A 25,816-nucleotide genomic window follows, 5' to 3' on the forward strand; every position below is an offset into this window, starting at 1 on the left:
TGCTTAGTCCAGCACTGTGTTCTCAAACAACACATTCTTGATCACTCTGTGCTTCAGTCAAGGCTACAGTCTGGTACATTGCCGGTAAACGTGGTAGAAGTTTAGTCTCCAACATTCGTAGAAAATACACATCCTTACGTAGGGACATTTTCTTAGAACATCAGTTGTGTTAATCATAAAAACACTTTCTAGTCCCATTACACGTCAAAAGGGAGATTCCAGCCAGGGAACCACAACTGTATGCTGAATGCTTCGCTGCAGATGCGGACGCAGATTACAGGCCTTTGTTCAGGTATGAGGGTTGATGTCCTCCCAGGGGAACCTGAAAGGCAGGATTAGAGCTTCACATGCCGTGCTCAAAATATGATTAGATAGAAAATAGTCCATCGATTCTAGTGGCAGTATGATAGCATTATTCTTATGCTTCACTCTCATCGTCACCATTTTAATATTGTTGTGTTGTGTCGTTCTGGTTATTGCAGCTCACGCTTTTCTATCTAAAATGCAGTTGTTTCATTAAACCTATCTTTAAAACTTATAATGCTCTTATTGTCATTTCTACATGAGACCGAATTGTGAATGAGAGAACCGGATGCAACCTGAGTGACCACGACTTCCCTGAGAAGTACGATATGTCATGCGCTCGGCTGCAATCATCTCTACCTTTCGGGAGAGATGAGGCACTGCTAGTTAGCCGGAGCAAAGCCCGGATTTGGAGCGACAGGTGTCACCCACCGTTGGTCAGACTCAGGGCCTCATTCCGACCCTGGTGGTCTAGCCGGAGGTAGCACCGCCAACAGGCTGGCGGTGCTACATGGGCAATTCTGACCGCGGCGGTAAAGCCGCCGTCAGAAAAGGGCAACCAGCGGTTTCCCGCCGGTTTACCCCTGCCCAAGGGAATCCTCCATGGCGGCGCTTCTTGCAGCGCCGCCATGGGGATTCCGACCCCCTTCCCGCCATCCTGTTCCTGGCGGTTGTTACCAGTTGAAACTGATGACTTTATGTGAGTAGAAACAGCCGACATGCGTGTCTCCAAGCCCGATAGGGTGTACAAAGTAACGCTCAGCCACAACCGCAGTATCCTATAAAACATGAAGCAAAAGCACTAGTGAGAGAAATACTCACGCAACTAGAGTACCAGGGTGTGATTGAACCCTGTGTCTCGCCAATGAATAACCCCTTATTCCACGTAGCTAAACCGGACCATACATACAGAATAGTCTTAGACTACAGACATTTAAACAGTCATTCACGCACCTATGCTATATAAAATTCACATAGCACTGCACTGATAAGCAACATAGTGCATAAAAAATACAAAACAACATTAGACATTTCCAATGGGTTTTTCTGCAAGAATATAGCACCTGAAAGCAGGGACTTAACAACCTTTAGCGCACTAGGCTCTCAGAAAAAATTCTACCCTTTGCCTCAGGGGTATAAGAAGAGCTGAGGACTGTTCGCGGCTTGTGTCACTGCCATTTTACACGAGATCGACCCTGACGCATTGTCCTATGTAGATTATATATATCTCACGGATGATGAGTTACTACAACATTTAAGACGGGTAGCCTGCATTGTTGTAGGGTTTGCCGAACTTGGCTACAAATTTAACTTCAAAAAAACAAAAATTGCCTTCCTCAGCGTCCTGTTTCTAGGATATGAGCTGTCAAGTGAAGAGCCTAGCACCACAATTTTTAGAAAAATGCGCAGTTACAACCACCGAATAAAATAAAAAAACTCCAATCATTATTGGGTTTCTTATACTTTGGTAGAACATACATTCCAGATTATGCTACACGCATAAAACCTTTATATGACTTAATACGTCCTGCTTTTTCAAGTAAATTCTGGACAACTGAACATACACGCATTTTTAGAGAATTGGAGACAGACATGCTTGCAGCACAACATTTACACACAAGGGACATCAAAACACATTTGGTCATCAGGGTAATAGCTGGGGCCATCGGTTTCACCTATGTGACATTCAATGAAGGTGAGACAGTCCCGATTGCATACAAACCACATTTGTATTCAGCAGCTGAACAACGCTTTGCTCCCACAGAGAAAATACTCACTGCTGTGCAGATGGCTGTTTTTAAAGAAAGACCTCTCGCTCAAGGGAAACGCATTATTGTTGTTTCTCCAATCCCAGCCAAAGAAGCTGTTACAAAAGCCAGCGTTCCGAACGCGAAAGCACTACATCCATGTTGGATACAATGGGCTACGTCTCTAACAGTCACTGATGTAGACTACATTGTTGACCCAAAGTTACAAACTCAGGAATTCCTGCAATATGAAGTAGAATATCCAGTTCCAGCAAATTCCTTGCCTATTGATCAGTATCATAGAGTCAAGCACACCGATGGCTCTGCACAACCTGCAGTTGGAACTAAACATCAATATTCTGCTGCTTGCGCAGTAGTAAGTGGCTATATGGAAGGGGATACATGTTGTCCTCTATAAACCTTTACACAGACCCTATGGGATTGTACCGCACAATTGGCTGAGCTAAAAGCTATGCTGATGGCACTGGAACACACGGATCCGGTACAGCCTACGCTGATTGTTTGTGATTCTTATTAATGTGTCCAGTCCTTTAATGAATACCTGCATTATTGGTGCCAGAATGGGTTCAGAGACTCCAAAGGCAACACCATTAAACACAGACTACCATGGGGGAAAGTAGCGGATCTGAAAGAGATGCTACCGAATGTCCATGTTGTGAATACACTTGGACACCAGCGCGTTGGAATACACGTTGCTGGAAATTCATTGGCTGATGAAGCCGCAAAGTCAGCAGTGGCAGTAGCCACTGTAGCTGCAGTTCCAAACTAGACGCAGACATTTGGGCTGCCGTGAAAGCTACGGCTGATGGTATGCCCCATCCTAAAGAATTTCCTAACAAATATCAATATCATATGGGAAGTATGCTGAACGCTGAAGTTAAGATACCAGGTGTATGTGTATGAGACGTCCCTAACATAGATATAAGACCACAATTGATCAAAGCAGCGCATGAGGGGGTGGCATCTGCACATGCTGGTGTGGCGGTTACAATTTCAATCTTACAGGCCCGTTATTGGTGGCCAGGTCTCTATAATGAGACTAAGCAGTATGTCCTTTGTTGTGACATCTGTCAACAAATTAAGGTTTCCACGGCCAAGCGCCCACCGCAGACACCCCTCTTAATTTCAAACAAGCCGTTACAATGTGTGTACACCTGATAGTGCATACAAATACATATTAGTTGCTGTTGATTCATGCTCCAGATTTGTATGGGTGTGTCCACAACGCTCAGCTGATGCTCGGACTGTTATTAAAGATTTACGAGTCTTTATCGGTACATATGCAGTTGCGACGTTCCATCCGGACCAGGGCCCTGCTTTCGCCTCAAGGGCATTCAGGGACACCATGGCTTCATTGGGGGTCCAACTGCAGTACTCGTCTCCATTTCATCCCGAGGGAAATAGTGTTGTGGAGCGATTAAACTGCGATGTAAAGCAATCCTTAACAGCCAGAGTCTTAGGTACGGGTCGTAGTTGGCTTAATCACCTGTACGGAGTCCAGAGAGCACTAAACAACCTGCATAGAAGGTCCCTGGGGGGTCGTACTTCATATGAGTACCTGTTCGGAACTCGAATGTATGTTCCGGATCTTGATGGTCCTGGCGTGGAGGCAGCAGAAACACCTTTTGACATAAATGAACGTGTCACGATCTTACAGGAATTGCAACAATTCCGTGACGATAATTCTTTCAAAAGTGCCGCCTCCACAGGAATTAAGGATGTGCCAGTAACATCTACCTGCTGAATTCCCAGAGTTGGGGATCTTGTACGTGAAAAAGTCACAGTGAAAAACGAATTTGGCCCTTCTTATCGAGCAGCAGTCTCTGTACTAAGGATACACGGTACCAGAACTGTTATTCTACCACCATTGGCAGGTGCCAAAGAAAATTGTTTCGTTTCAATTGACAATGTCAAGTTACACCATGTGGCCGATCCTGCATGGCCGACCAAGAGGAACATCCAGTAGTTCCCGAATCCCTCTCACTACTGGAGAAGAAGTTCAGCTACAAGTTGTTTATACCAACACTGATACCTCTCCGAGCTTGGGGAGGGTGGAAGATGATCTTGCATTAGTTCCACTAACATCCACTAACTTAGAAGCATTTGAACAAGTCAACTCGACTACAAGCCAAATGGATGGTGCTGTCTATAGTGTGCCACCACAGGAAACACCAACTCCACCACTGACAACGGCTACGCCAATTGCACGAACTGCCTCTGGTTATTTTGCCGACTTCCACGATGATTTCTCAGACTCATTCGCCTCTTCGACAGCTGATTTGTCTAGTGCACCTAAGCTAATAAACTGGCTTAAAGAAACATATTTCATTTTTCCATGGAACTATGTATGGCTTTCTCTGACTGTCATAGCCTTTTTAATTTGGATTGGTTTTGTTATTACCTTTTTCTTATTAATACATGGTCATTTTCTTCCCAAAAGATCAGCGGTTGAACAGGTGGAGGAGGTTTTGAAACCACATTTTTCATCACATAAGGTCTGAAGAGACTTATCTTTTGTGAACATTTCCGCAGTGCCAATTCCGGATGGGATTGTTTGGGACAAAGTAATGTTTGATATATATGGTCCCACGGAAATTATTCAAATACCGTATGTGTTCAAATTATCGATGAATTATATAGTAATACCAGGCATTGTATCTGATGAACGAAGATGTTTACCAATTCAAAGAAAATTATGGTGATATGTTTTGCTATAATTATTATGGGCACCACTTCATACCTAGAGTGAGTAGTCCCAAAATGATATTTAATTACACGCAATGGGAGCATTGTCCAACTCCACCGCAAGGGAGTTCTAAAACTTATACTGAAAAGTTTACCTATTTTTCTGGGCACAATCAAAAGAATGCTGAGTCATATTATTTTAAAGTACCTTCTACTAAGGATATACACGTTATTGACCAATACAACATTTATATATTCAGAATCTTTTGTTTCCTGGTTATCAATAGAAGGCTATGAATATTGGTCCAAATCAAATGATCTGAAAAGTGTCTGGGGAACGAAAAATTGTCAGATCAAGGGAAAAGAAACATTGTTTAGAGCATGTCTCATTCCTGTTCAAATGATCTTTTTAAATGAAACAGTGCAACAAACCAGTTGTTTAGGCTTAGCAACAATCAGGGAATTGAACATGCCCAGCATACCGTCCCCTGCTAAATTTTATACATGGCAAAAATACACGAATGCAACTAAAGATGAGCTCGATGGGTGGGTCCAGAATGGTACGTTTAATGTTTCACTGACACGTCCAGGCGGGTGGTTATTGTGGCCCATAGATACCAACGGGTGTCATCAATGTTTTCTTACCTCCCTGGGTTTTTTTAGGATGAGTAGGCCAAACCCTTGCTATATAGCTCCAGAATATGCAGATATCATTACAACATATAGTGTAGGAAAATTATGCCAGCAGTGGCTAAAATCATCCTCACTAAACACGGTTAAAACACACCTCAATCTCTTGTCTAACACCACTGACTTACAAGATTTCTTGTCAGGCCCCAGAATACCACGTAGGAAGCGTTTCTTAGATGCAGTATACAATGAACTATGGAAACTTTCCCAACAAGATGCTGCTGCCCGGTTAAGGCAAATAGATCAGGAAAATCTGAAAAAGGCATTAGCTGTTGTGGATAATGGGATCAACACCTTGTCCGACCGGATATATACAATTAACAACATTGTCTCTTCTGCTATAGACATTATACAATCTGATATGTCTTCTTTATACCATGGACAGAGTCAGACCAGGTCCATTATGCAGTTGGGTTGGACACTTCAAACATTGAAGGCGGGTCGCGTTCCATGGCAGCACGTCAGTGCAAGGGAAATATTTTCTTCCTTTAATCTAACGCGGCAACAACAACTAATGGCTAAAAAGGAAGCGACTTATGTCATGCTTAACATCGAGAAACTAGAAAGGTTGCCTTTTACCATGGCCGAAATACCATTGGCAGAGTGGTTAATACATGGGGTTATTAATCTGCCTATTTCAACACTACAATTCACCTCCTGTTTGAAACACATTCTGGTAGGTAGATCTGAAAAGATGGGAGATAGTTACATCCATGAGGTGTGGGAGCTTCCCTTCTCGTACAAATGCTTCAATGGCGTGAAAGAGGTCTTTCTTAGCGGTAGTGAATGCAAGACTTCTGTCAGCCATTCGATGATTTGTAAACAGCTGTCCTTGCATGGGGCGTGTAACGCCTCGGCTGCAAACTTGGCTTGTTATCTTAAGGGAGTTCCTCTTCCCTTGATTAGACCTACGTTCCAGGTGCTTTCAAACTGCAGCTACGTCCTTCTCAATAGTGATGACTGTTGTGGCATGCAAGCCGGAATAGTTTACGTTGTTTCGGCCTCTAAGGTCGTTACATGCTGCGGGAACATACTGTTTCCCCCAACTAAAATGAAGAAGGTAGCCGATATCTGGCCTCACATTGCTACTTCAAACGTGAATTTTGACAAGTTAAATAGACTCAACGCTTTATTGTTTCAAAAGCATGTGGCCCTTACATCTGCACGCGAGACCTACGCACTTCAAGTGGCAAGGTCATCATCACAAATACAGTCCCTGTTAAATACAAACTTTCTGAGACACTTTGGTGAACTCGTGGGACCAATATTTAATGCGCCCAGCAAGGCTGGGTTAGCAAATTTTTTCAAAGCTGTCAGTTCTGGTTTTGTTCACACCTTCTCCTCCATATTCGGTTTGATACCTTCAGCTATCCACTCAATTTTCGGTAGTATTTTTAGGGGATTTCCGATAACTTTGGCTTTATTAGCCGGCATCTTGCTATTGCTGTTGTTTATGTGCAATGGCTGTCCCGCCGCAACACGTACAAATGACGGCGCTCCCATCAGCGCAGCTGTGTCGTGAACGTATGATGCAGCATTTTGGAGCAACACTCCTGGAACATTTGGAATGTGGCTGGTCCTTGTCATTCAGACCGGTTTTGTATTGTGTGCAGCCCGTGTTCCAGTGCGTCTGGTGCTCTTTTGAACATGCACTGGAAGTTTGTCTTTCACAGCAGCGCCCCCCAGCAATAGATACTGATCTGTTGATGTTCTTGCTGAGGATCCATCACCAGACATGCGCACTGAGGCTGCGTTTGCTACGTGAAGCTAATTATGAGTTACCATTCCTGGAGGAAGTTGCCATCAACTCATCAATGGGCACTGCACGGGATGTCCCCTTGGTTGATACTGGAGCTATGGAACACACCTGTTCCTCGATCATTTTTGGCGCGGACTTTCCAGTTTTGTCATTTGCCGAAGTGGAGGATCTCCTGCTTTCCATGACTCGTGCTTGATTTGGAACTTTTCTAAATTGACATTTTCATTGAATTTGATTCTAAGCCACATGCTCATGTTTTAATTTGCCAAGTAGTGTGCTTGTGTGTCCTTTTAACTTGTCAAAATTGTGTAGGGTTTTAGGTATATTTTAGGTTGAGACATTTTAGTTTTGGCTTGAACCACTTTCTACCGACAAGGGGAGGGTGTTGTGTAGCCATTTTAATTATAGCTTAATGCACGTTAGTTTAATATTTTAGGCCACTGTGCATCTTGACCTAGATATATTTTATTCAGCTTTGCATTGTCATTTTTACAATAACCAGTTTTACGGTCTTGTTTTATTTCCTTCTATCTAACTGTTTTTGCTTAGTCCAGCACTGTGTTCTCAAACAACACATTCTTGATCACTCTGTGCTTCAGTCAAGGCTACAGTCTGGTACATTGCCGGTAAACATGTTAGAAGTTTAGTCTCCAACATTCGTAGAAAATACACATCCTTACGTAGGGACATTTTCTTAGAACATCAGCTGTGTTAATTATAAAAACACTTTCTAGTCCCATTACATGTCAAGAGGTAGATTCCAGCCAGGGAACCACAACTGTATGCTGAATGCTTCGCTGCAGATGCTGACGCAGATTACAGGCCTTTGCTGAGGTATGAGGGTTGATGTCCTCCCAGGGGAACCTGAAAGGCAGGATTAGAGCTTCACATGCCGTGCTCGAAATATGATTAGACAGAAAATAGTCCATCGATTCTAGTGGCAGTATGATGGCATTATTCTTATGCTTCACTCTCATCGTCACTATTTTAATATTGTTGTGTTGTGTCGTTCTGGTTATTGCAGCTCACGCTTTTCTATCTAAAATGCCTATCTTTAAAACTTATACTGCTCTTATTGTCATTTATATATGAGACCGAATTGTGAATGAGAGAACTGGATGCGACCTGAGTGACCACGACTTCCCTGAGAAGTACGATATGTCATGCGCTTGGCTGCCCAATCATCTCTACCTTTCGGAAGAGATGAGGCACTGCTAGTTAGCTGGAGCAAAGCTCGGATTTGGAGCAACAGGTGTCACCCACTGTGGGTCAGACTCAGTCTCCCACACTGTGGACGATCTTGATGCTCAAAATCCAGTAGTCTCATTAGAATAATGAGAGCCTACGCGACAAGGGTATCACAGCCAGTCTGTAGGAATGAAGCAAAAACACTCCCAAGATGGCAGCCTTGTTGTGTCCTCCCTCCTGCAGTGACAGGCGTAGGAGGGTTGCTGTTGCACCTGGCATACATCCACTACACTCCAAACCAAAACACACAGGTAAACAACATTGTCATTCACAACACCAATAGCTCTAACTCTCACACATGCGAGACCTACTGAATTGAAAATGTTTGTGTTTGTTTGCATAGTTTTTCTCACTGCTGTGATAAATAAGTTGTTAACTTCTCTTGTTAGGATTAGTGGTATACAGGACAGGTCTGAACAGGTTATTTTTCCTTCTTGATAGTTGTACGATGTTTAATGTTTTTAATTAACAGTTCTAAAGAACATACAGAGAACAGTGGATGGCAATGGAGATACTGTTTTTCTTTTAGGGTGTATCTATAATGATATTCACTAATCCTTTTCAGGAACTGCAAAGGCGCTATTATCACCAGAACGTCATTCACTTGAGCAATGACACCCTTTGCTGTGAAAGAACATGTAGGGAAAGGGTCTTCTTATTAGTGACTTCAGTAGAAACATTAGGCAATAACATCCACAGAAACTGTGGGGTTAATTTGCAATACTTGGGGTTAATTCAGATCACAACATGCCTTGTAAATGCTATAAAGAGATAGGGCAGAATTCATAAAGTTTAAAGTGTAATTGAGTTACATTTAGGTGCAAGAAATATTGGATTGGTAGGTGTAACTTGTGAAGTCACAGAATCAAAATACTGGGATTTCTATGTCTCCAAATTCTATTAAATGCAACTTTTACATTGTGTCAATGATATGTTTGGGAATTGAAGTGTAAAAAACTTTTATTATGGGGAAAGAGGTGTAGGGCATTAGGTGGATAGTGACAACACTTCCTGGTGCTGTTTAACATTCAATAAAGGATAGTGACATCAAATGCATTACATGTACATTAAATGTGTAAGACACACAAACACCACTATAATTTATGGGAGTGCAAAGAAAGGTTAGAGTTCCCAACCTGACATGGTTTTTCAGCCTGAAACAGGACCTAATAGGTTAGTGACTATATTACTTGTGTTGGACTACCATACAACCCCAACTAATAATTAACTTTTAAACATTGTGCCCAGTGATTGGATACAGAACTTGTGTTTAGGAGTACCACTTAGTTTTAAATGCTGAAATTAAAAATCCCTAAATTTAAATATTTGCAAAAATGAATGTTTGATTTGACTGGATCATTTTGATTTTTCTAAATTATTTTTAAGTCAAAGTTTTGTCAGTAAGTTTTGTTGGGGAACATAAAGATGGATCTGGCTACCCTGGTTAAACTTACCGCAGTGAAGCAGCAAAGCAAGGAAGCGAACAAGTGCCTGAAAGCCAGGAAGGTGGACTGCAAAAAGTCCCTCAAAGCCTGGAGGAGGCCCACCACCATAAATCATGTCTGAGAATGAGGCGGATGAAGAGACGGTGCAAGGGGGAGCTGCCTACCAAGGACCAGCATCACCTGCGTTATCCGGAACTGAAAGCAGTGTGTCCTCTTGCAGCATGACCCCAGCAAAAATGAAAGATTTAAAGTTTGAGCTAGCTGACAGCAAAGCTGAGAGAGAATTGAGTCCTAACTTTGTGTTAGGGTATGACACTGATAAATGGTTCACCTCCAACGAAAGAGCTTTAAGGATGGTCAGGTTGGGATAGCTGCACAGGAGGACATTGTTGTGAAGGTTAATACCTACAATGGGGTGGGACACCATGCAAAACCAGCTTTTCTAGATCCTTGTAGATGGTTTGAGACCATCATAGATCACACCACAAATGTCAAAAAGTGTGTTGTAGTGACAAGTCTTTTCTCACTGTACTGTGAACATCAAATGTATTTATTCTTCTTGCAGGGGAAAGGTTGGACAAAACATGCAGACCAATCACATTATTCTAGTGAAATGATTTTGGGATCAAACACACAAATATTCTGAAAAGGTAGTTATGTCAATAGGAACTGTTCCCAATTGTTTTGGGACTGTGGATGAGGTTTCTTGTGGTGAAACAACATACATGTTGAATGAAAGGACACCACACCACTGCCACCATGGATTGAGATGAATTCATCTCAAGGAAGGAGATTAATGGTTAATGGGGGTAAAAGGCTCACTGCTACCAAGATAGATTATTTATGTAAAATGTTGTTAGCAATGCTACCACTGCCTTAATATAGATTTCATAGTTTCGTTGTATACCTGTCATATAAGACCACTCTAAATGTGTTCATAGCTTTGATACGTATTTGGAGCTTAATACAACTATTTTAAGAAAACAGAAATATTCATTAAGACTGCCTGGAAATGCTCTAAGTTCAATAGTCCGAGAAACCAAGGCACTGAACAACCTAAGTGTCTTGCTGAAGAGCTGGCCACCAGAAAGAGGGCTGTAAAAGATTTTTAAAAATCAGGGATGCTTCAGACAATGTATATGACACTTAACAAGTTCCCACTAAGGGTGGAAGGCCTTACCTGCAGATTGACCATGATAGACCTGTGAAGAGACAGGGAGGCAAGCCTGCCTTCTAATTCTGGATCAGTTCAAAGCTCAGTGAAGGCCCTGACACTGGCCCTTTCTCCCCTGAAAGAACATACAGACAATCCAAGGGCATACCTCTTCTGTAGGAACTACATATAAAAGCCTGATTCACAATTACATGCCTATCACACTCATTATTCGCACACAAAAGCTGGAAGGAGGATGATTGGTGGTCATGAACTTTGAACTTTCACTATTTCCTGGAGATCTAAACTGCACTGAAGTGATCCTTGGGAAACTGTTGCCTCTGAACCTTAAACCTTCAAGGTCTAAACCAGCTTTGGGAGATGATGGGGGGCTGAAGTGATTTATTGCCAATGAGGCAGTCCACTTTTCAAAACCTGCAACTCTGCTAAGCAAACCACATCACCCTCGTCAATGGGGGAACTGGCAATATCACCTCCAGCTCCTCTTTAAGGGAACATTCCAGTATCCAATGAGAGGAAAGAAAGGAATGGCATATATGAGATTTGAGAACCAGAGCATAGAAGTTTATCCAACCCTCAAGTACTCATTTCTAGCACCTTGTAGCAAAATTAGACATGATTTTTGAAGGTTTCAAAAAGATCTATTCGGGGAGTGCCTGCACAGTTGAAACAGGAGGAGAACATTTACTCCAATCAGCAGTAGTTCTGCAAGAAAAAGAAAGCCTGAACCAGCAAGTTGGTAATCAATATGGTCACTCCTCAGATGTGGATTGCTGTCAGTAAGAGAGGGTAACCCTATATCCACTTCTACCTTCGTCAGAAGTAGCAGTTGTGTGTTTCATTTCTAATGATGGAAATCTTTGTTACTGTACTGTGTATCCTGAGTAAAACTAAAGGTCCTAGGGAAATGGGTAAGGGCTGCGAGAGCTGTGTAGGCTGTGATCATGATGCCTGGGGTCCACAAGCAGAGATTTTAAAAATGAGAGCAACACTAGATTTTTGCATATGATGTAAGATTGGCAGGATGTTGGAAAGAAAGCACCAGGAGATTAATGCAGGCTAGCTTGAAATAGGTTCTTGCTTGAATCAGGAGTCATGGTATATCCTTCGGTACAGGGCTGATGTCACTAAAGATTTCTTTAAAGTACAAGACGGATTGATATCACTACATGTAAATAGAGCATGGTGTCTTCCGTGGAAGTCTAGGAAATATTGGTCCAAGTTGGAGAGCCACAGTTGTTGGTTTTGCCTATGTTTGTGAGGCAATTTTGCAACAAATTGCAAAGCCAATAGCAAAGCTGATGACCATCTTGGATTGTAGATGTATATATTTCCAAGATGCCTGTCATGTTGCATTTAGATGCAATGTGGCAGCTGTCTGGAATGCATTTAAAGTTACATTCCAACATTCCTAATGTACTTTTCTATGCTTCTAAGATGGTCACCAAATTGCACATAGATGTAAATTAGTGGCCATCTTGGAAGCCTGGTAAGTAACATTTCAATATGGCTGCCTTTGTTGCTGTTGGCTTCACAAATGCTTGCAAAATTGTGTCAAAATCATTTACAAAGCCATCAGCTGTGATCATCCATCTTCGAACATTATTTTCTAGATTTCCAACTGCCTCCCAATTTTGTGTCTAGTTGCAACATGACCGCCATCTTGGAAGCAAAGAAAATAACATTCGAAGATGATTTTCTAATATATATGGCCTTGCCAATGCTTACGTAAATCACATTGGGCAGCAGGTGAAGGGCAGAGATTAGAGAGAGAGGTTGGGGTAAAGATGAGAGGCCCGGGAGGACTGAAAGAGAGAGAGGCACCGAAACACAGCAGTGATCTCAAGGAGGAGAGCACAATATGGAGGCAGCGTGAGGGCAGGATCATAGGAATTGAGCATAACTGGTGGATTGGGTGGAGAGTGAGGTGCAAGAGATAGAGAAGAAAACAGGAAATAAGACCGTGCATATATGCATGCTTATCTTTTGCTAATGCTAAACTAGGATGAAAAAAATAGAACGAACATGGTTCCAAGACCTCAGGAGATGAAGGATACAATCACCTCAAAAACACTGAGTACAGTGAAAATACTGGGCAAAGAAAGTAAACATGCCACACAAAATACATTTTTTATACATGTCAAGTTTATGTAGATTTGTCAAAAAGAGATACATTTAGTAGTTTACTCCTTTTGATGTGCACATAATACCACACCATCCAACCGATCGGCTACAAGTTCAGTTGAGTGATATGAAAAAGGAGGGAGGGTCTGGTTTAGGGACAGGTTTGGATCAACACTAGGAATTTGACAAGGTGCAAAGCTTCAACTTTCTTCCACGCTGCCCACTCTCTCTATCCCACCCACAATCATGCTACGTAGTGATGGATGTTCTACCAGAGGCAGAGATTTCCTGTTCCTAGAAGTTCGGCACATGAGTGCGTTCTGTGACAGGCAATCAGGCCTTGCAATAGGAGGTACTTCACGTTACTCAAAGTTGTGCAAAGTTAGCAACTTCACGTCTTCCCTGTGGAAGCGTTCTCTTTGTTCATCCTTAATTAGCACAAAACATCACGTTCTCTGGTGGCAAATAATTTTAATTTCGCTGTTCACCACTGGAGAGTGTGTATTTAGTTTGTGTATGGGTTGAAAAGTTAAGGGTATTTTGCCTGTTGTGCACAAACATGTGGTGAGGTGTCATGTTTCAAATTGTATATCATGTTTAATTGTACAGAAAGCAAAGATAATTGCGTCATGGTAAACTTACCCTAAGCAAACTGAATACCAGTCTAACATAACATAGTTAATCGTAAAGCTTTAAGCATTTTTATATATTTATAACCAGCCTAAACTTCAGATGCACTCTGTTTTTCCCACATTTGCTTCGATTCATTTTAGCAAATTAAACTCATCATAATAGGGACATTTATTAGTGTGCTCCAGTATGATTGTGTGTAACTGAAACCTCTCATCTGTGCACTCAACTTCAGACATTGATAAAGGGAGCATTATTTGGAAACCATTAGCTACTGTGATTCCATTTTGCAATACTAATACCATTAAACAAAAAGGCATTAAATAACGAAGTAGTGTAAATGTAAGTCTAACCATGGGTAAATATACTCATTCAGGATGTTAATATTTAGCAACCCGACTACATTTCTTTCACTATATTCGGTTTATTGATCATTTTCAAAACAGACCTGTCATATGCGTGATTCTAGGTATTGCTTCTGAATCTTCACAATGGTAACAAAACATGTAAATTAATGCATGATTGAGTAAAGCAACAGATGGTTCGAGATAAGTAGTTGAAGAAATGTTCAAAAGTTTATTCCAACCTGACTGACACAGCTGGCCTGACTGAGTGTGCTCACAGCCCTCATATAACTCTGATTCCTTGACCGGAATTTAGGAGAGTTGTAGTTTGGCGAAGGATCCAAGATGTGAACAGTAGGCATTTCACTTGCAGTTTGTAGATAACTCTGGCTATAAAAAAATAAATTAAAAAATAAACAGAATTAAGTTATAGCAATTTTGCAGTTCATAGATGTGAAATATTTGAACAGATTCAGTTGCCTGTAACAGCAATAAACATATTATTAATCTAGAGACTGTACCATCTTACAAAACAAATCGGTAGAAAAGGCCAGTATCGATTGTCATGTCTTTGATTATTCAGTCACAGGTAACCACATATTAAGATTTTTGAATACATGTTATCTGATCAAGCCAGCGAGTGGCAGCATTTCATTCATATCTCAGCAGTCAAACCTTTTCTTTGATCCTTGATGTCGCAGTCACCACTCAGCAATACTAAGGAGGAGTCTGTGATTGTTTTTCAGAAACTTAAGTGAGTTTCGACTGAAAGATTGTCTCAGTGACCCTCTGGTGTAGCTTGAAGGAGCAGTCAGGACCAAACTCAAAGAAGGTGGTATGAAGGTTGAGACTAGATACAGTTATCAGATCCAACATAAAGACAGATTCCTCAGAAGAAGCATACATCGAACCCCATTCCTCCCCTCCAAAGACTCAAACATGCAGGGCACATCACCACACATCATAAACAATGACTTAAATCATTAAACATCTTAAACCGAAATATGTCTCTGTGATCCCACTCTAGCCAAAACAAGCAGGGGTCCTTTTTTCATCTGTTAGAACACTTGGTGTAGTTTAATAAATGATTCCCTAGACATGGCCTTGTTACCAAGCTCGAAAAAAAGAAAACCCGCCAAATCACTCTGCCACTCCAAAGATCGGACCTTGATTCTGTTCTACACCCCAACTATTGCTCAGCCTCAAACTTTCCATTACTGGCTAGTTGAAATGTCAGTAGCCAACCAACTACATACTACCATTGCCAAAGATGGACTGCTAGATAATCAAACATCTGGCTTGACATTGTAAGCTTATACTGTTTATGTAATCTGCCCCCTCTACAGGGGAAGGCTGCAGGAAGGAATATATAAACCCACTGTACATTGCACATTAAACCAGGTGCCATTTGAAAGAGAAACTGTGAAAATCGTCAGTAATGTTCATCACATTCTCAACGAAGGAAGTACTATCTAATTGTATAAATATAATTGTATTAAACTCTGGCCACATTTAGTATATTTACCATAACAGCCTCAAGAACATAAACATCACATGGCCCTTTTTGGAAAAATTCTAAAATGCTCACATCCTTCTTATGCAACAGAAACCTAATGGCAAGGATAGGTGATCACACCTCAACAACAGCGGGTATAGTATGTGGCATACAACAAGGCTTCATCCTTACACCTACCTTACTCAATCTTTGCAAGAAGCCTCTAAGTCTAATTCTAGTAGACTCAGGTGGCACCCTATATCAATATGCCTACACCCAATTATATCTGAGTACCTCTGCAATTGAACACACAGTCATATTATGGAACCGCCTCATACTCTTAAAACAGGGACGAGAGACAATTTCTTCCTCCTAACACCCCTAAAGACAAACGTTCTCATCATCATGTGCAAAGGGTTTTAGCATCCACGAATTCTCTGATTCGGTAAATCAGAGGGGTTGAGAATGGTAACATCCTTTTATAAATATACTAAACCCATTTATTCATTTGGAAATATTTTCTGAATTGTTAAATGTTTTTAGGAAACCATTATAAATTATTATTTGGAAGGTACATGTAAAGGGTCCCTTTCAAACACCAAATCCTTATGGTATGTATTAATGTTTTGCGACCGAAATACACTTACAAAACATTCCGATTTTGCCAAGAACTCGAAGGTGGTGACAAGCTATTTGCAAACAGGAAGGAGTCCACAAGTGGTCCTTCCCCAATGTGGGTATTGTCAAAAATGTTTTTAGGTGTAGGCAGTGGTCCATGAGAGCACTGCCTAATCGTAAAAAATAATTGTGTAACACAATTGTTTTTTAACTGTATCAAATTTTCCTTTTTGAAATAGAGCTGTTTTATGCAAAAGTAATTACAGACATGGTGGTATGCTGACCCCAGCAGCCCACATCCCTGTGACAGGGGGCTATCATATAGGGTGTAATCAGTAACCTACCTCACGCATTTTGATGAGGTAGGTCAAATTGTGACCCAATATGATTCTTTATTTTGTGAACAGACCTGTTAGTACATAGGAGGGCTCACAAAACACCATTGCATTCGGTAGACGTCAGTGTGCTAATGGAGGCCCCTTTTTACCAAATCCATTTTTGTACATTCCAAGTAAGAATTTGCGAATACTTCTTAGTCGCAATTTATGGTGTCTTTTTTGGAATCTTTGTACATGAGGCCTAGAATTCCTACTAATAACCAATGATAACAAGAACACATTAGATCCATCAATTGTCAACACACTGAACCTCAATGATCCTTCCCCAGCCACGAATCACACCTGACCAGTCTCTCATCCCCCACTCGTTCACACACTCATCTCCAGATGTGATCCTTGTAATGCCATTCTGGCCATATTTCATCTACTTCGGCTGCCCCATACAAAGTTCCTATACTCAGTTAACAGGCTGATTAATTCAGCAAGGGAACATGATTTAATCATCCATTTATTTAAAGATTTCCAATGGCTCCCCATTGTGGCTAGGATACAATTTAAAATCTGCTGTCTCGTTCCAAATGCCATCCTTAATGCCAAACCACCATTGGGAGGTGCTAGTGGACTAAGGAATCAAAGCTTTCTGCTACTGGAAGATCAAAATTCTAAACCACCACTGACCAAAACAATCATTTCCAGGAGCAGCTACCACTGGGTGGTCCTCTAATGTCTCTTATCACCATCAGAAACCAGTTCAAAGTACACCTGTTAAGACCTTTCCTAACCTAGCGATATTCCGCAATTCACAGGATGGCCGCAATTGTATACTAACCAGACATTCTTACTGATTACCCTGCTGTTTATTGTCACACATTTTGATGTAGCATTCTATTTATATGTAAAGCCCCCTAACAATTATTGGCCTCAGTTTGCTATATAAGTGAGATAAAAATAAAAAATTAAAATAAAATTGCATACTCAAGCAACATGCAGGGCATTTTTCAGTTTCTACCCAGTCCCATGTAGGTGTGAGTCAATAAAAATCCAACCTTCGAAAGCTGCATCCATCTAAGGGTTAAACAAGGTGGTAGTGGTCAGGCAGCACTTATTCTGACATTCACAATCTTTACTGCAAATACACAAAAAATAGATAGCTTGATCCACAAAAAAGAATGTGGATGTGTTGATTTACTCACATGTAAATTTACTCTTGCGGAGAGCTGTATGTCTCCATTGTTTTACTATTCGCTGAGAGTAGATTTACAACTCAGTTTAAAATTAATAACTATTTGTTATTGTATGAACTCAAATATATTATTTGGATAATATTTAATTTAAAGTAACTTTTAATGCTTAAACAATGTTATATATATTTAATTTAGAAGTCCAATTAATGTGCCACTTTTCTTGCCCTGTTTTTTCAGGCCTCCATGCTTTGGAACTCCCCTCTTGCATACAATATGCCTGACACAGGCATAGTGGGGCTTAAATGGTCGCAAAGTGGCGTAATGAAAGCAATACACCACTTTGTAAATCTGGAGCGGGGTAAGGCCACCTTAGCATTAGAACAATTACGCTAGGGAAAGGTGGTGCAAGGGGCATGTAAATATGCCCCATAGTACTAAAGCACATACCTACGTATTTGAAAACCTTCACAGGGAAACGCCTCATAGAAAAGACAGGAGATAATATCTGCATATTTAAATACGTAGGTGCATGGTCTTGTTGACAAGGAGCTGCAATGGAATGTCAAAGTATGAAAGAAGGATCAAGGTTTATATTGAAGTCTGGGAAATAGGATGAGACAAGATGTTTAGCAACTAGCTCACCTTCTGGAGGAAAGCTAATGCCAGGAATAAGAGAGAGAAAATTGTTGAACAGTGTCAACCAACAGAGTAGGCCCCAACTTGATAACTGATAGTGTTTGAAATTGTGCATGCTGTAGATCTTGAAATTCTTATGTTTCTTGAGTAATTACAAAAAGAAACATGAATAGTTTCCTGAAAACTGACATCTTCTGAAATTAATTAGTCTTGTGTTATTGAGTCAGTCTAAATGTTGATGCCAGTACAAGTAGGCATTTTGATGTGATCCAAAAAGAGCAGCTGAGAATGTTTTCTGTGTTCTCTTATACTCGTCTCATAGAATGACATGCATGTAAAATAATACTTACTATTGCAGGGAGGTGCGTGATACTGCCAGGAAACGATTTAATTGTAGAGGGCAAGTACACATTACTTTGTTACCAGATGTGCAACCAGGGCGCTTACACAGGAGAGAATTGTAAGCTGATGATGTTCCTGTTATCTAAACCTTCTAAAAGGGAACGCTGCATGAATGAACCCACAAAACATTATAAATGAAACCAGAGTGTTGGGAGGAATGGCATAATTTTTTGTGATCTCCCGTTAATTTCCTGTCTGATTTTACCTTCATTAGAACTCTGTGTGCTGCTGTAGCTGAAGAGAAGAAAATCCTGCCAGCATATGAGGTGAGCCAGAGGGAACTGCACATGAAAGCCAAGAGGAGAGGCCAGTGAAGACGGGGAGACAGTGACACAGAGGTGCCTAGAGGAGGTAAGAGGGTCCACATCCTCAAACAACTGTTGCCTAACTTAGTGGTGGGAATGATATTAACAAGAGGAATTGCAGGAGTCTCTGGAACCATATGTCCATAGGAAGCGATACCTTTCTGGCCTTAGATAAGGGTTACATGATTAAGTATACCCTCATAAAAGCACTTGTTGTTAAATATGATTTGGCCCCTAATAAGTAATGCTTAAACATCAGTGACACAAATGCAAAAAGAACATATGGTGGACAGAATGAGAAACAAATCAAACCTTCACCCCCAGTCACAGATCTGGGTTGAATGCATCTGTTTTTTTTTTGCTCACCAGGCCATTCTAGTTGGGACCCAGCCATAGGCAAATCAGTTTTGGCCCTGCTTCCCATGGGAGCAGTCCAACCCAAACTGCCAGGCGAGCTCCTCCCTGGACCAGAAACCAGAACCCTTGGACCAATTTCGGGTTTTCACTCCTCATCAGCCAGGATAGTCTGAAACTGAAGGTATATAGTGCATGGGACCCACATTGGGCATACCCTTCCCACTTAGGGTGGCAAGCGCAAAAAGAACAGATGATGGACGGTATGCGAAACAAATCAAACATTCAACCCAGGGTTGATTTCATGGATCACTTGGATAGGGCACTGAATGGTTGGGTGAAGGGCAGCAAAGTGAGTGACTATGATGTGCTGTACAATCTGGGAGAGCATTTTAGTATTTACTTTGCAGAGATACAGCAGCATCTGATTAATTTAAAGTTCACTTTTCTTAGGGAGTGTGCACAGGAAGCGTACCTCCTGGTTAGTACCAGAGTGTCAAAGAAGCTATCTGGAGGGGGCACCAGAGGGGTAGAAATGATCCACACCAGAAGGAGGAGGAGAGGAAGACAAAAAACATAAAGAAGTTTTCTAAAGGCTTCCAAAAGAGATTTTATGGGATGGAATCGAAGTCCAATCCTGAAAAAAGAAGGGTCGTTATAATAGGAAGAAGTCCCCAGCCTGCTCTCAGCCCAAGACTCATGAATGTTGCCAGTATGGGCATTTCAAGGGGAATGCCATCTGCCCCTGCAGGAAGCATTACTCCAATGGTGAGCATACCCTGGGATGGCCTGTGTAGAGCTGGGGGAATAGGTTGCCTCAGTTAGTTTTTGGGGGTGTTCAGATGTTACCCTAGTGTCGTGGATGACAAAGAAATGGTGCCTAAGGCTCAAATGTCTGACAGTAGTAAAGAGTATAGGCAGTGGGTCACCATCAAAGGGCTGAGGGTGAAAGATCTGAGATACAAAGAAGCCAGTATGACACATGTTAGGTTATAACCGGTGTCCACGGAGTAGATAGTCCCTTATGTAGTCCACCAGGTTGTGAAAGCAGAGAAGCTGGTGAAACACCATCCAGTGGCTCTATTTCCCTTTGAATGCGGGTGAGAGGGGACTGAAGCGGGGCTATCTTAGGCAGTTTTCTGCAAAGCAAAAAGGGAGTGCCCTACTCTTGAGGGCCTAAGGTAAGAGGCCAAGGCACAGACAGCTGGTGATCCCTCTGGTTATTACATCATTTACTGTTAGTGCTCCCCTCATGCTACCAGACCTTCTTCCTGGAGTTGGCTCATGATATCGCACTGGTGGAACATCTGGGGCAGGTAGCTGGTGACATTTCTGTTGAACACGTCATTTACTGAGAGAATGGTCTCCTGATAAGAGTGTTAAAGGTCCTTGAGCCTGATGCAACCCATGTGTTACTGCCCCTCCCCCCCATGTTACGGGGCTTCTTACAGGAGTAGGCTCATAATATCCCCCTAATAGGATATCTGGGGCAGGTCAGAACCTTTGTTCCACTAGTCACCCACTTTTATTGGCCCTGAATGAGGATGCAGTCAGATGCATTCTGCAGATCCTGCATAACCTGCCAGGCCTGCAGAAAGCAGAAGGCTCCCTGGCTTCCATTCCATGTGGCGGGAACCCCATCTTTGAAAGGGTGGTTATTGATATTGTTGGGCCCCTTAGGCAACAGGTTTATCCTGGTATTGGTGCACCATGCCACTAGGTACCCTGAGGCCATCCCCCTGAGGTTGGTGACTGCACCTGGGGTGGCTAGGGCACCAATGGGGATATTTCCCCTTGTGGGTTTCCCCAAGGAGGTTGTGTCTGATAGGGGCACCAATGTCATGTCTATGTACATGATGTCCATGTGGGAGGAGTGTGGGGTAACCTACAATTTCTGTACTCCATTGAATCCCCAGATTCAACAAGACCCTAAAAGGCATGATTAAGGGTCTGCCAGAGCCTTTGAGGTGTATGTGTGGCATTACCTTGCTACGCCTACTATTTGCATACAGAAAGGTGCCTTTGAAGGGAAAAGAGTTTAGTCACATTGAATGTCTGTTTGGCCACCCTATGCATGAACCTCTACATTTTGTGAAGAAGGGGTGGGAGCTCCTTAGAAATTCCCTCAAGATGTATTGAGCGACATGTTGATCCTTCGGTATCAGATGAAGTGCTTCTGGAGTGAGGACACTGAGAAACTGGATTCCAGTCTGGAAGTAATAAAAGGCTGGTATGACAAGGATCATGAATGTAAACCTCCTCAAGCCCCACCTTGAGAGGTATGAGGTTACTATGCTCTTGCTGATGGATGATTGTGAGGAGGAAGAGTGAACACCTTCCAGTTCTCCTGTATTCCAAGGAGCAACATGGGTCACTGGAAAAAGTTGTCCTCTCTCCCACTCTGACTCTCAAGCAACAGAGGGATTGTTGCCACTGGTTGGGTCACTTCAGCTCTTTATTCTCAATAACCCCAGTGCTCACTGATTCATAGACCTATGACACAGACATGAGGCACAGCATACAGGTCAAAAATACAATCTAAAGGATGTCTGACAAGGTGAGGGTCAACATCAAGGATGAGATATCTAAGATATCAGAGTTGGAGGTGACTGCACCTTACTGTACTCCTTGGGTCTCCAGTACCTTTGACTTGACATCAGGATATTACAAGATCACCCTAAGGGGGGGGGGGGGCAAGGCGAGATTAGCGTCCTTCACCCCAGAGGGCCATTTTCAAATCAAAGTGATGCCAATTGGACTAAAGAATTCCCCTGCCACCTTACAGGGTTTGGTCAACTGGGTCCTGGCTGCCCTGGAAAAAGTAAGAGCAGACAACTTTGATGACATTGTTATTTTCAGCTCCATCTAGGAAGACTACCTACATCACCTCTGGGATGTGCTTCAGGCCCTGCATCAAACAGACCTAGTCCAGTAGGTGCTAGATAGGGAAGGGATCATGGAATAATCAGGCCGCCAAGGCAGGGGAGGCTAGGTTCAACCTCTCTAGCCAAGATTCAGATGATTATGGCTTGGGAGTTTCTAAAGATCTGTACCCAAGTTAAAGCTTTCTTAGGCCTCACTGAGCTCAAATCATGAAGCAACCCAAAAGGTGATATGGACAGAGATGTGACGTAAAGCCTTCAATACCTTAAAGGAAGCCATGTGCACAGCATCAGTACTCAAGGTATGTGACTTTGCAAAACAATTCATAGTGGAGATAGATACATCAGAACATGGCATTGAGGGTGTTCTCTCACAGCTGCACATCAATGCCTTGGATGAACCCTTAGCCTTCATCAGCAGGAGACTACATCCCAGGGAACAGAGGTACAGTGCAATTGAAAGGGGAGTCTTTGCAGTTGTCTGGGCACCCAAGAAGCTGAGACCATACATGTTTGGTAGGTCTGGGCGGAGTTTGCAGAGTTGCGCTACGTTGAGTTCCATGAAGTGCCCAAAAAACTCAGCCGTGCTATGCGGAGTTCTGCAAGTGGCAGAGTGCGTTAGGTCGTGCCATTCGTGCTGTCACCATAGTATATAGTACTGTATGTACCCAGGGCTAGTAAATTAAATGCTACTAGTAAGTTGTAGCACTCACTGTGCCACCTACTAAAGGAGCACTATAAAAGAAGTCTCCACACCTGCCACTGTAGCTTGGGTATGCAGTTCTAAACAGTCATTTCAACCTGGCAAAATAACGTTTTTGCCAGGCCTAAACTTTCCTTCTTAGAACTTCTAAGTCACCCCAAAGTAGGCTGGCCCTAAATGTCCTTAGGACAGTGCAAACGTGGTTAATGTTTTACATATCCTGGCAGTGGAAAACCCCCCAAGGTTGTTTTTCACTGTAGCAAGGCTGATTCGCCCATAGAAAAATACTGGCTTACTTCATAACAACTTAATTTAGTTTAAAAGCAAATAGAAACATTTCCTTTCAAGAACTCATTTTAATAGTAATTTAAAATCCAACTTAATTATTACACTTTTAGGAAGTTGCCATTTATTTTCCTAAGCAAAAAGGCCTTTCCGTCTCTGTTCAATGTCACCTGATTGTTGAATAGCTCCTCTGTGGTGAGATGTATATTGCTCCCAGGCAGTGGACTACTGGATTAGGTGTGGTGAGGTGCTTTTTTTCCTTGAGCAGGGTGGCCTTGGTGGCTGTGCCCAGCCACTTCTTGAATTTCAAAACAGACCTACCATGTCATTGGCAGCTATAGCTCACAACTATGTCTGCATTCGTTTGTCTTCATAGTCAGCTGGAATTCAAACCCAGAAGGAAAGGTGAGCTGTGCCAAACTCATCTGCACTGACCACAGGGAAGAGTTTGCCCATTAGCTAAGCCACATATCTGGATGGGCACAGGGAGCTCTGAACAGGGGAAGAATGGTTCCGCAATTTTGTATTGTTGGAAAATGGGTTATGGGTAAGGGGAGGTAAGTACCTACACTTAGCAATAGGCCACTAACCTCCACTTAGGTCCAGTTAGGTCTCAGTAAATTAAACCCAGCTCAACCATTGCTAGCTTGGCAACTAGCGACAAGGCTTAATTTAGGAGACAGAGTATAAAGCATTTAAATATCACAAAACAGTAATTAAATAAAACACATGAAACAGTTTAAAATTCCAAAACCAATTTATAAAAATAGATTATATTTTTATCTTTAAAATGACACAAAAACGAATAAAATCGGATATGGAGAACTGGAGATATGAATTTTTAACGAATTATTGTTTTTTAGCGTCTAGTAACAAAAAGCACCAATTGGGTCATCTGGTTGCACCTCGACCGGGACAAAGTCAAAGTTTAAGGCCGACCGCGATGGAGCCCTGCTCGGCTACAGGCCGCGGGAGGCCTCGGTCAAAAGTTTACCTTCGCACTTAGTCTCTTTTCTGAAGATTTTCCTCAGCGGGACGAACCTGCCAGTCCAATCTGACCTCCTGGAGCCCTTCTCCGGATAAGCGTAGCGGGAATCCTCTGTGGAGATTTTTACCTTTGGACTTAGTCGTTTTTTTGAGGTGAAAATCCTTCGACCAGGGTAAACCTGGATCTTGATCCGACGTCCCTGGAGCCCTCCTCAGATACGCTGGCTGGGAGGTCCCGGTCAACTTTTTACCTTCGGACTTAGTCTCTTTTTTGGAGATTTTCTTTACCGGAACAAACCTGCAAATCAGGCCGGGTCGCGGTTGAGGCAAGCCGGCTAGAGTTGCCGCGGCAGGTCGGTCCCTCTATGGAGCTTCTTTTCAAAACTTCTCCAAACTTCTGGGGCTTCTCCCAGATGTTCTTTTAAGTTCTTTTGGGGGTCCACAGCTCACCCCAAGGGTCCAGAAGCTCTGAGATGATCCTTGGGGGGTGTGGACTACAACTCCCAGAATGCACCTGGTGCAAACTCCTTTTTGGCCACTGGGCAGTGGTCAGCTGGTTGATTTCTTCAGGAGTTGGTGCAGGGGACTCTGGTTAGCAATTTTTCACCTGTAGCAAACAGGGAGTCCCTCCTTGAACCAGTTGAAGCCAGGCAAAGTCCTTCTTGTGGTGAAGCCCAAGTGTGCAGCTGGTGCAGTCCTTCTGAGTGCAGGTTCCAGGTGCAGGCCAGGGGTTTAGCAGGGCAGTCCTTTTTCTCCTTTGGTTCTTCCTTGTTGGAATCTGATGGGGATCTGAGGTGTGGGTGCAGGTCTGCCAGTTTTATCCTTGCTCCTGCGTGAAAAACAGGGGGTCCTGATTCTCCAATTAGGTGCAAGGTCCTTCCCCGTGTGATGACCACTTCCTGGGAAGTGTGGCAAAAATCAATCCCAGGAGGCAACATTCTTTAAAAATCCATCATGGCTGAATCTGATTTTTGGAGGTTACATCTGGCTGAGCCCACCCACTGGTGTGGCTCAAAATCATAAATACACCCCTCTCCTGCCCTCTCCTAATCTAATCAAGGGGGCACCTAGTTGTCTGGAGTTGCAGGATGTGGGGGTGTTGCTGAGGTGCTCCAAATGTCCTCCTCTGCCTTTGAAGACCAGTTTGGCAGCCCTCCCCCTTCCTGCCTCACCATCTGCTGAGGGGAAATTCCCTCCCACAGGCACATCTCTTTGTGTGAAGCCAGGCCACTTCACACCTCATTAAGGCAGCCATGGCCAAGCTGCTATAGGCTGGCCAATCAGGGCACAGCAGCAAAAACAATGCAGGGCTGAAACTGGCAACTTTACTTAAGGGGACTTTACAAATGTAAATAAAGTCTCCCCATTCTAGCCTATGAAAGCCATTCTCTACAATGAGGGAACAAAAATTGGCTGTTTTTACCTCACCAGGGCTTATAAAACTACTTTTATAAGG

At 42.6% G+C, this 25,816-nt stretch overlaps 1 protein-coding gene across 2 annotated transcripts in view; it reads right to left on the reverse strand.

Moving 5' to 3' along the window:
• Positions 1-25,816, reverse strand: part of DLGAP2 (DLG associated protein 2) — a 3,577,612-nt gene that overhangs the window by 455,903 nt on the left and 3,095,893 nt on the right. For both annotated transcript variants that reach the window (XM_069235822.1, XM_069235823.1), the window contains one exon: positions 14,414-14,561. In XM_069235822.1, the coding sequence (XP_069091923.1) occupies positions 14,414-14,561 (148 nt within the window). The remainder of the gene's footprint in view (positions 1-14,413; positions 14,562-25,816) is intronic.

The sequence above is a fragment of the Pleurodeles waltl genome, chromosome 5, assembly GCF_031143425.1.
Source record: "Pleurodeles waltl isolate 20211129_DDA chromosome 5, aPleWal1.hap1.20221129, whole genome shotgun sequence".
In the NCBI taxonomy this organism is placed as follows: Eukaryota; Metazoa; Chordata; class Amphibia; order Caudata; family Salamandridae; genus Pleurodeles; species Pleurodeles waltl.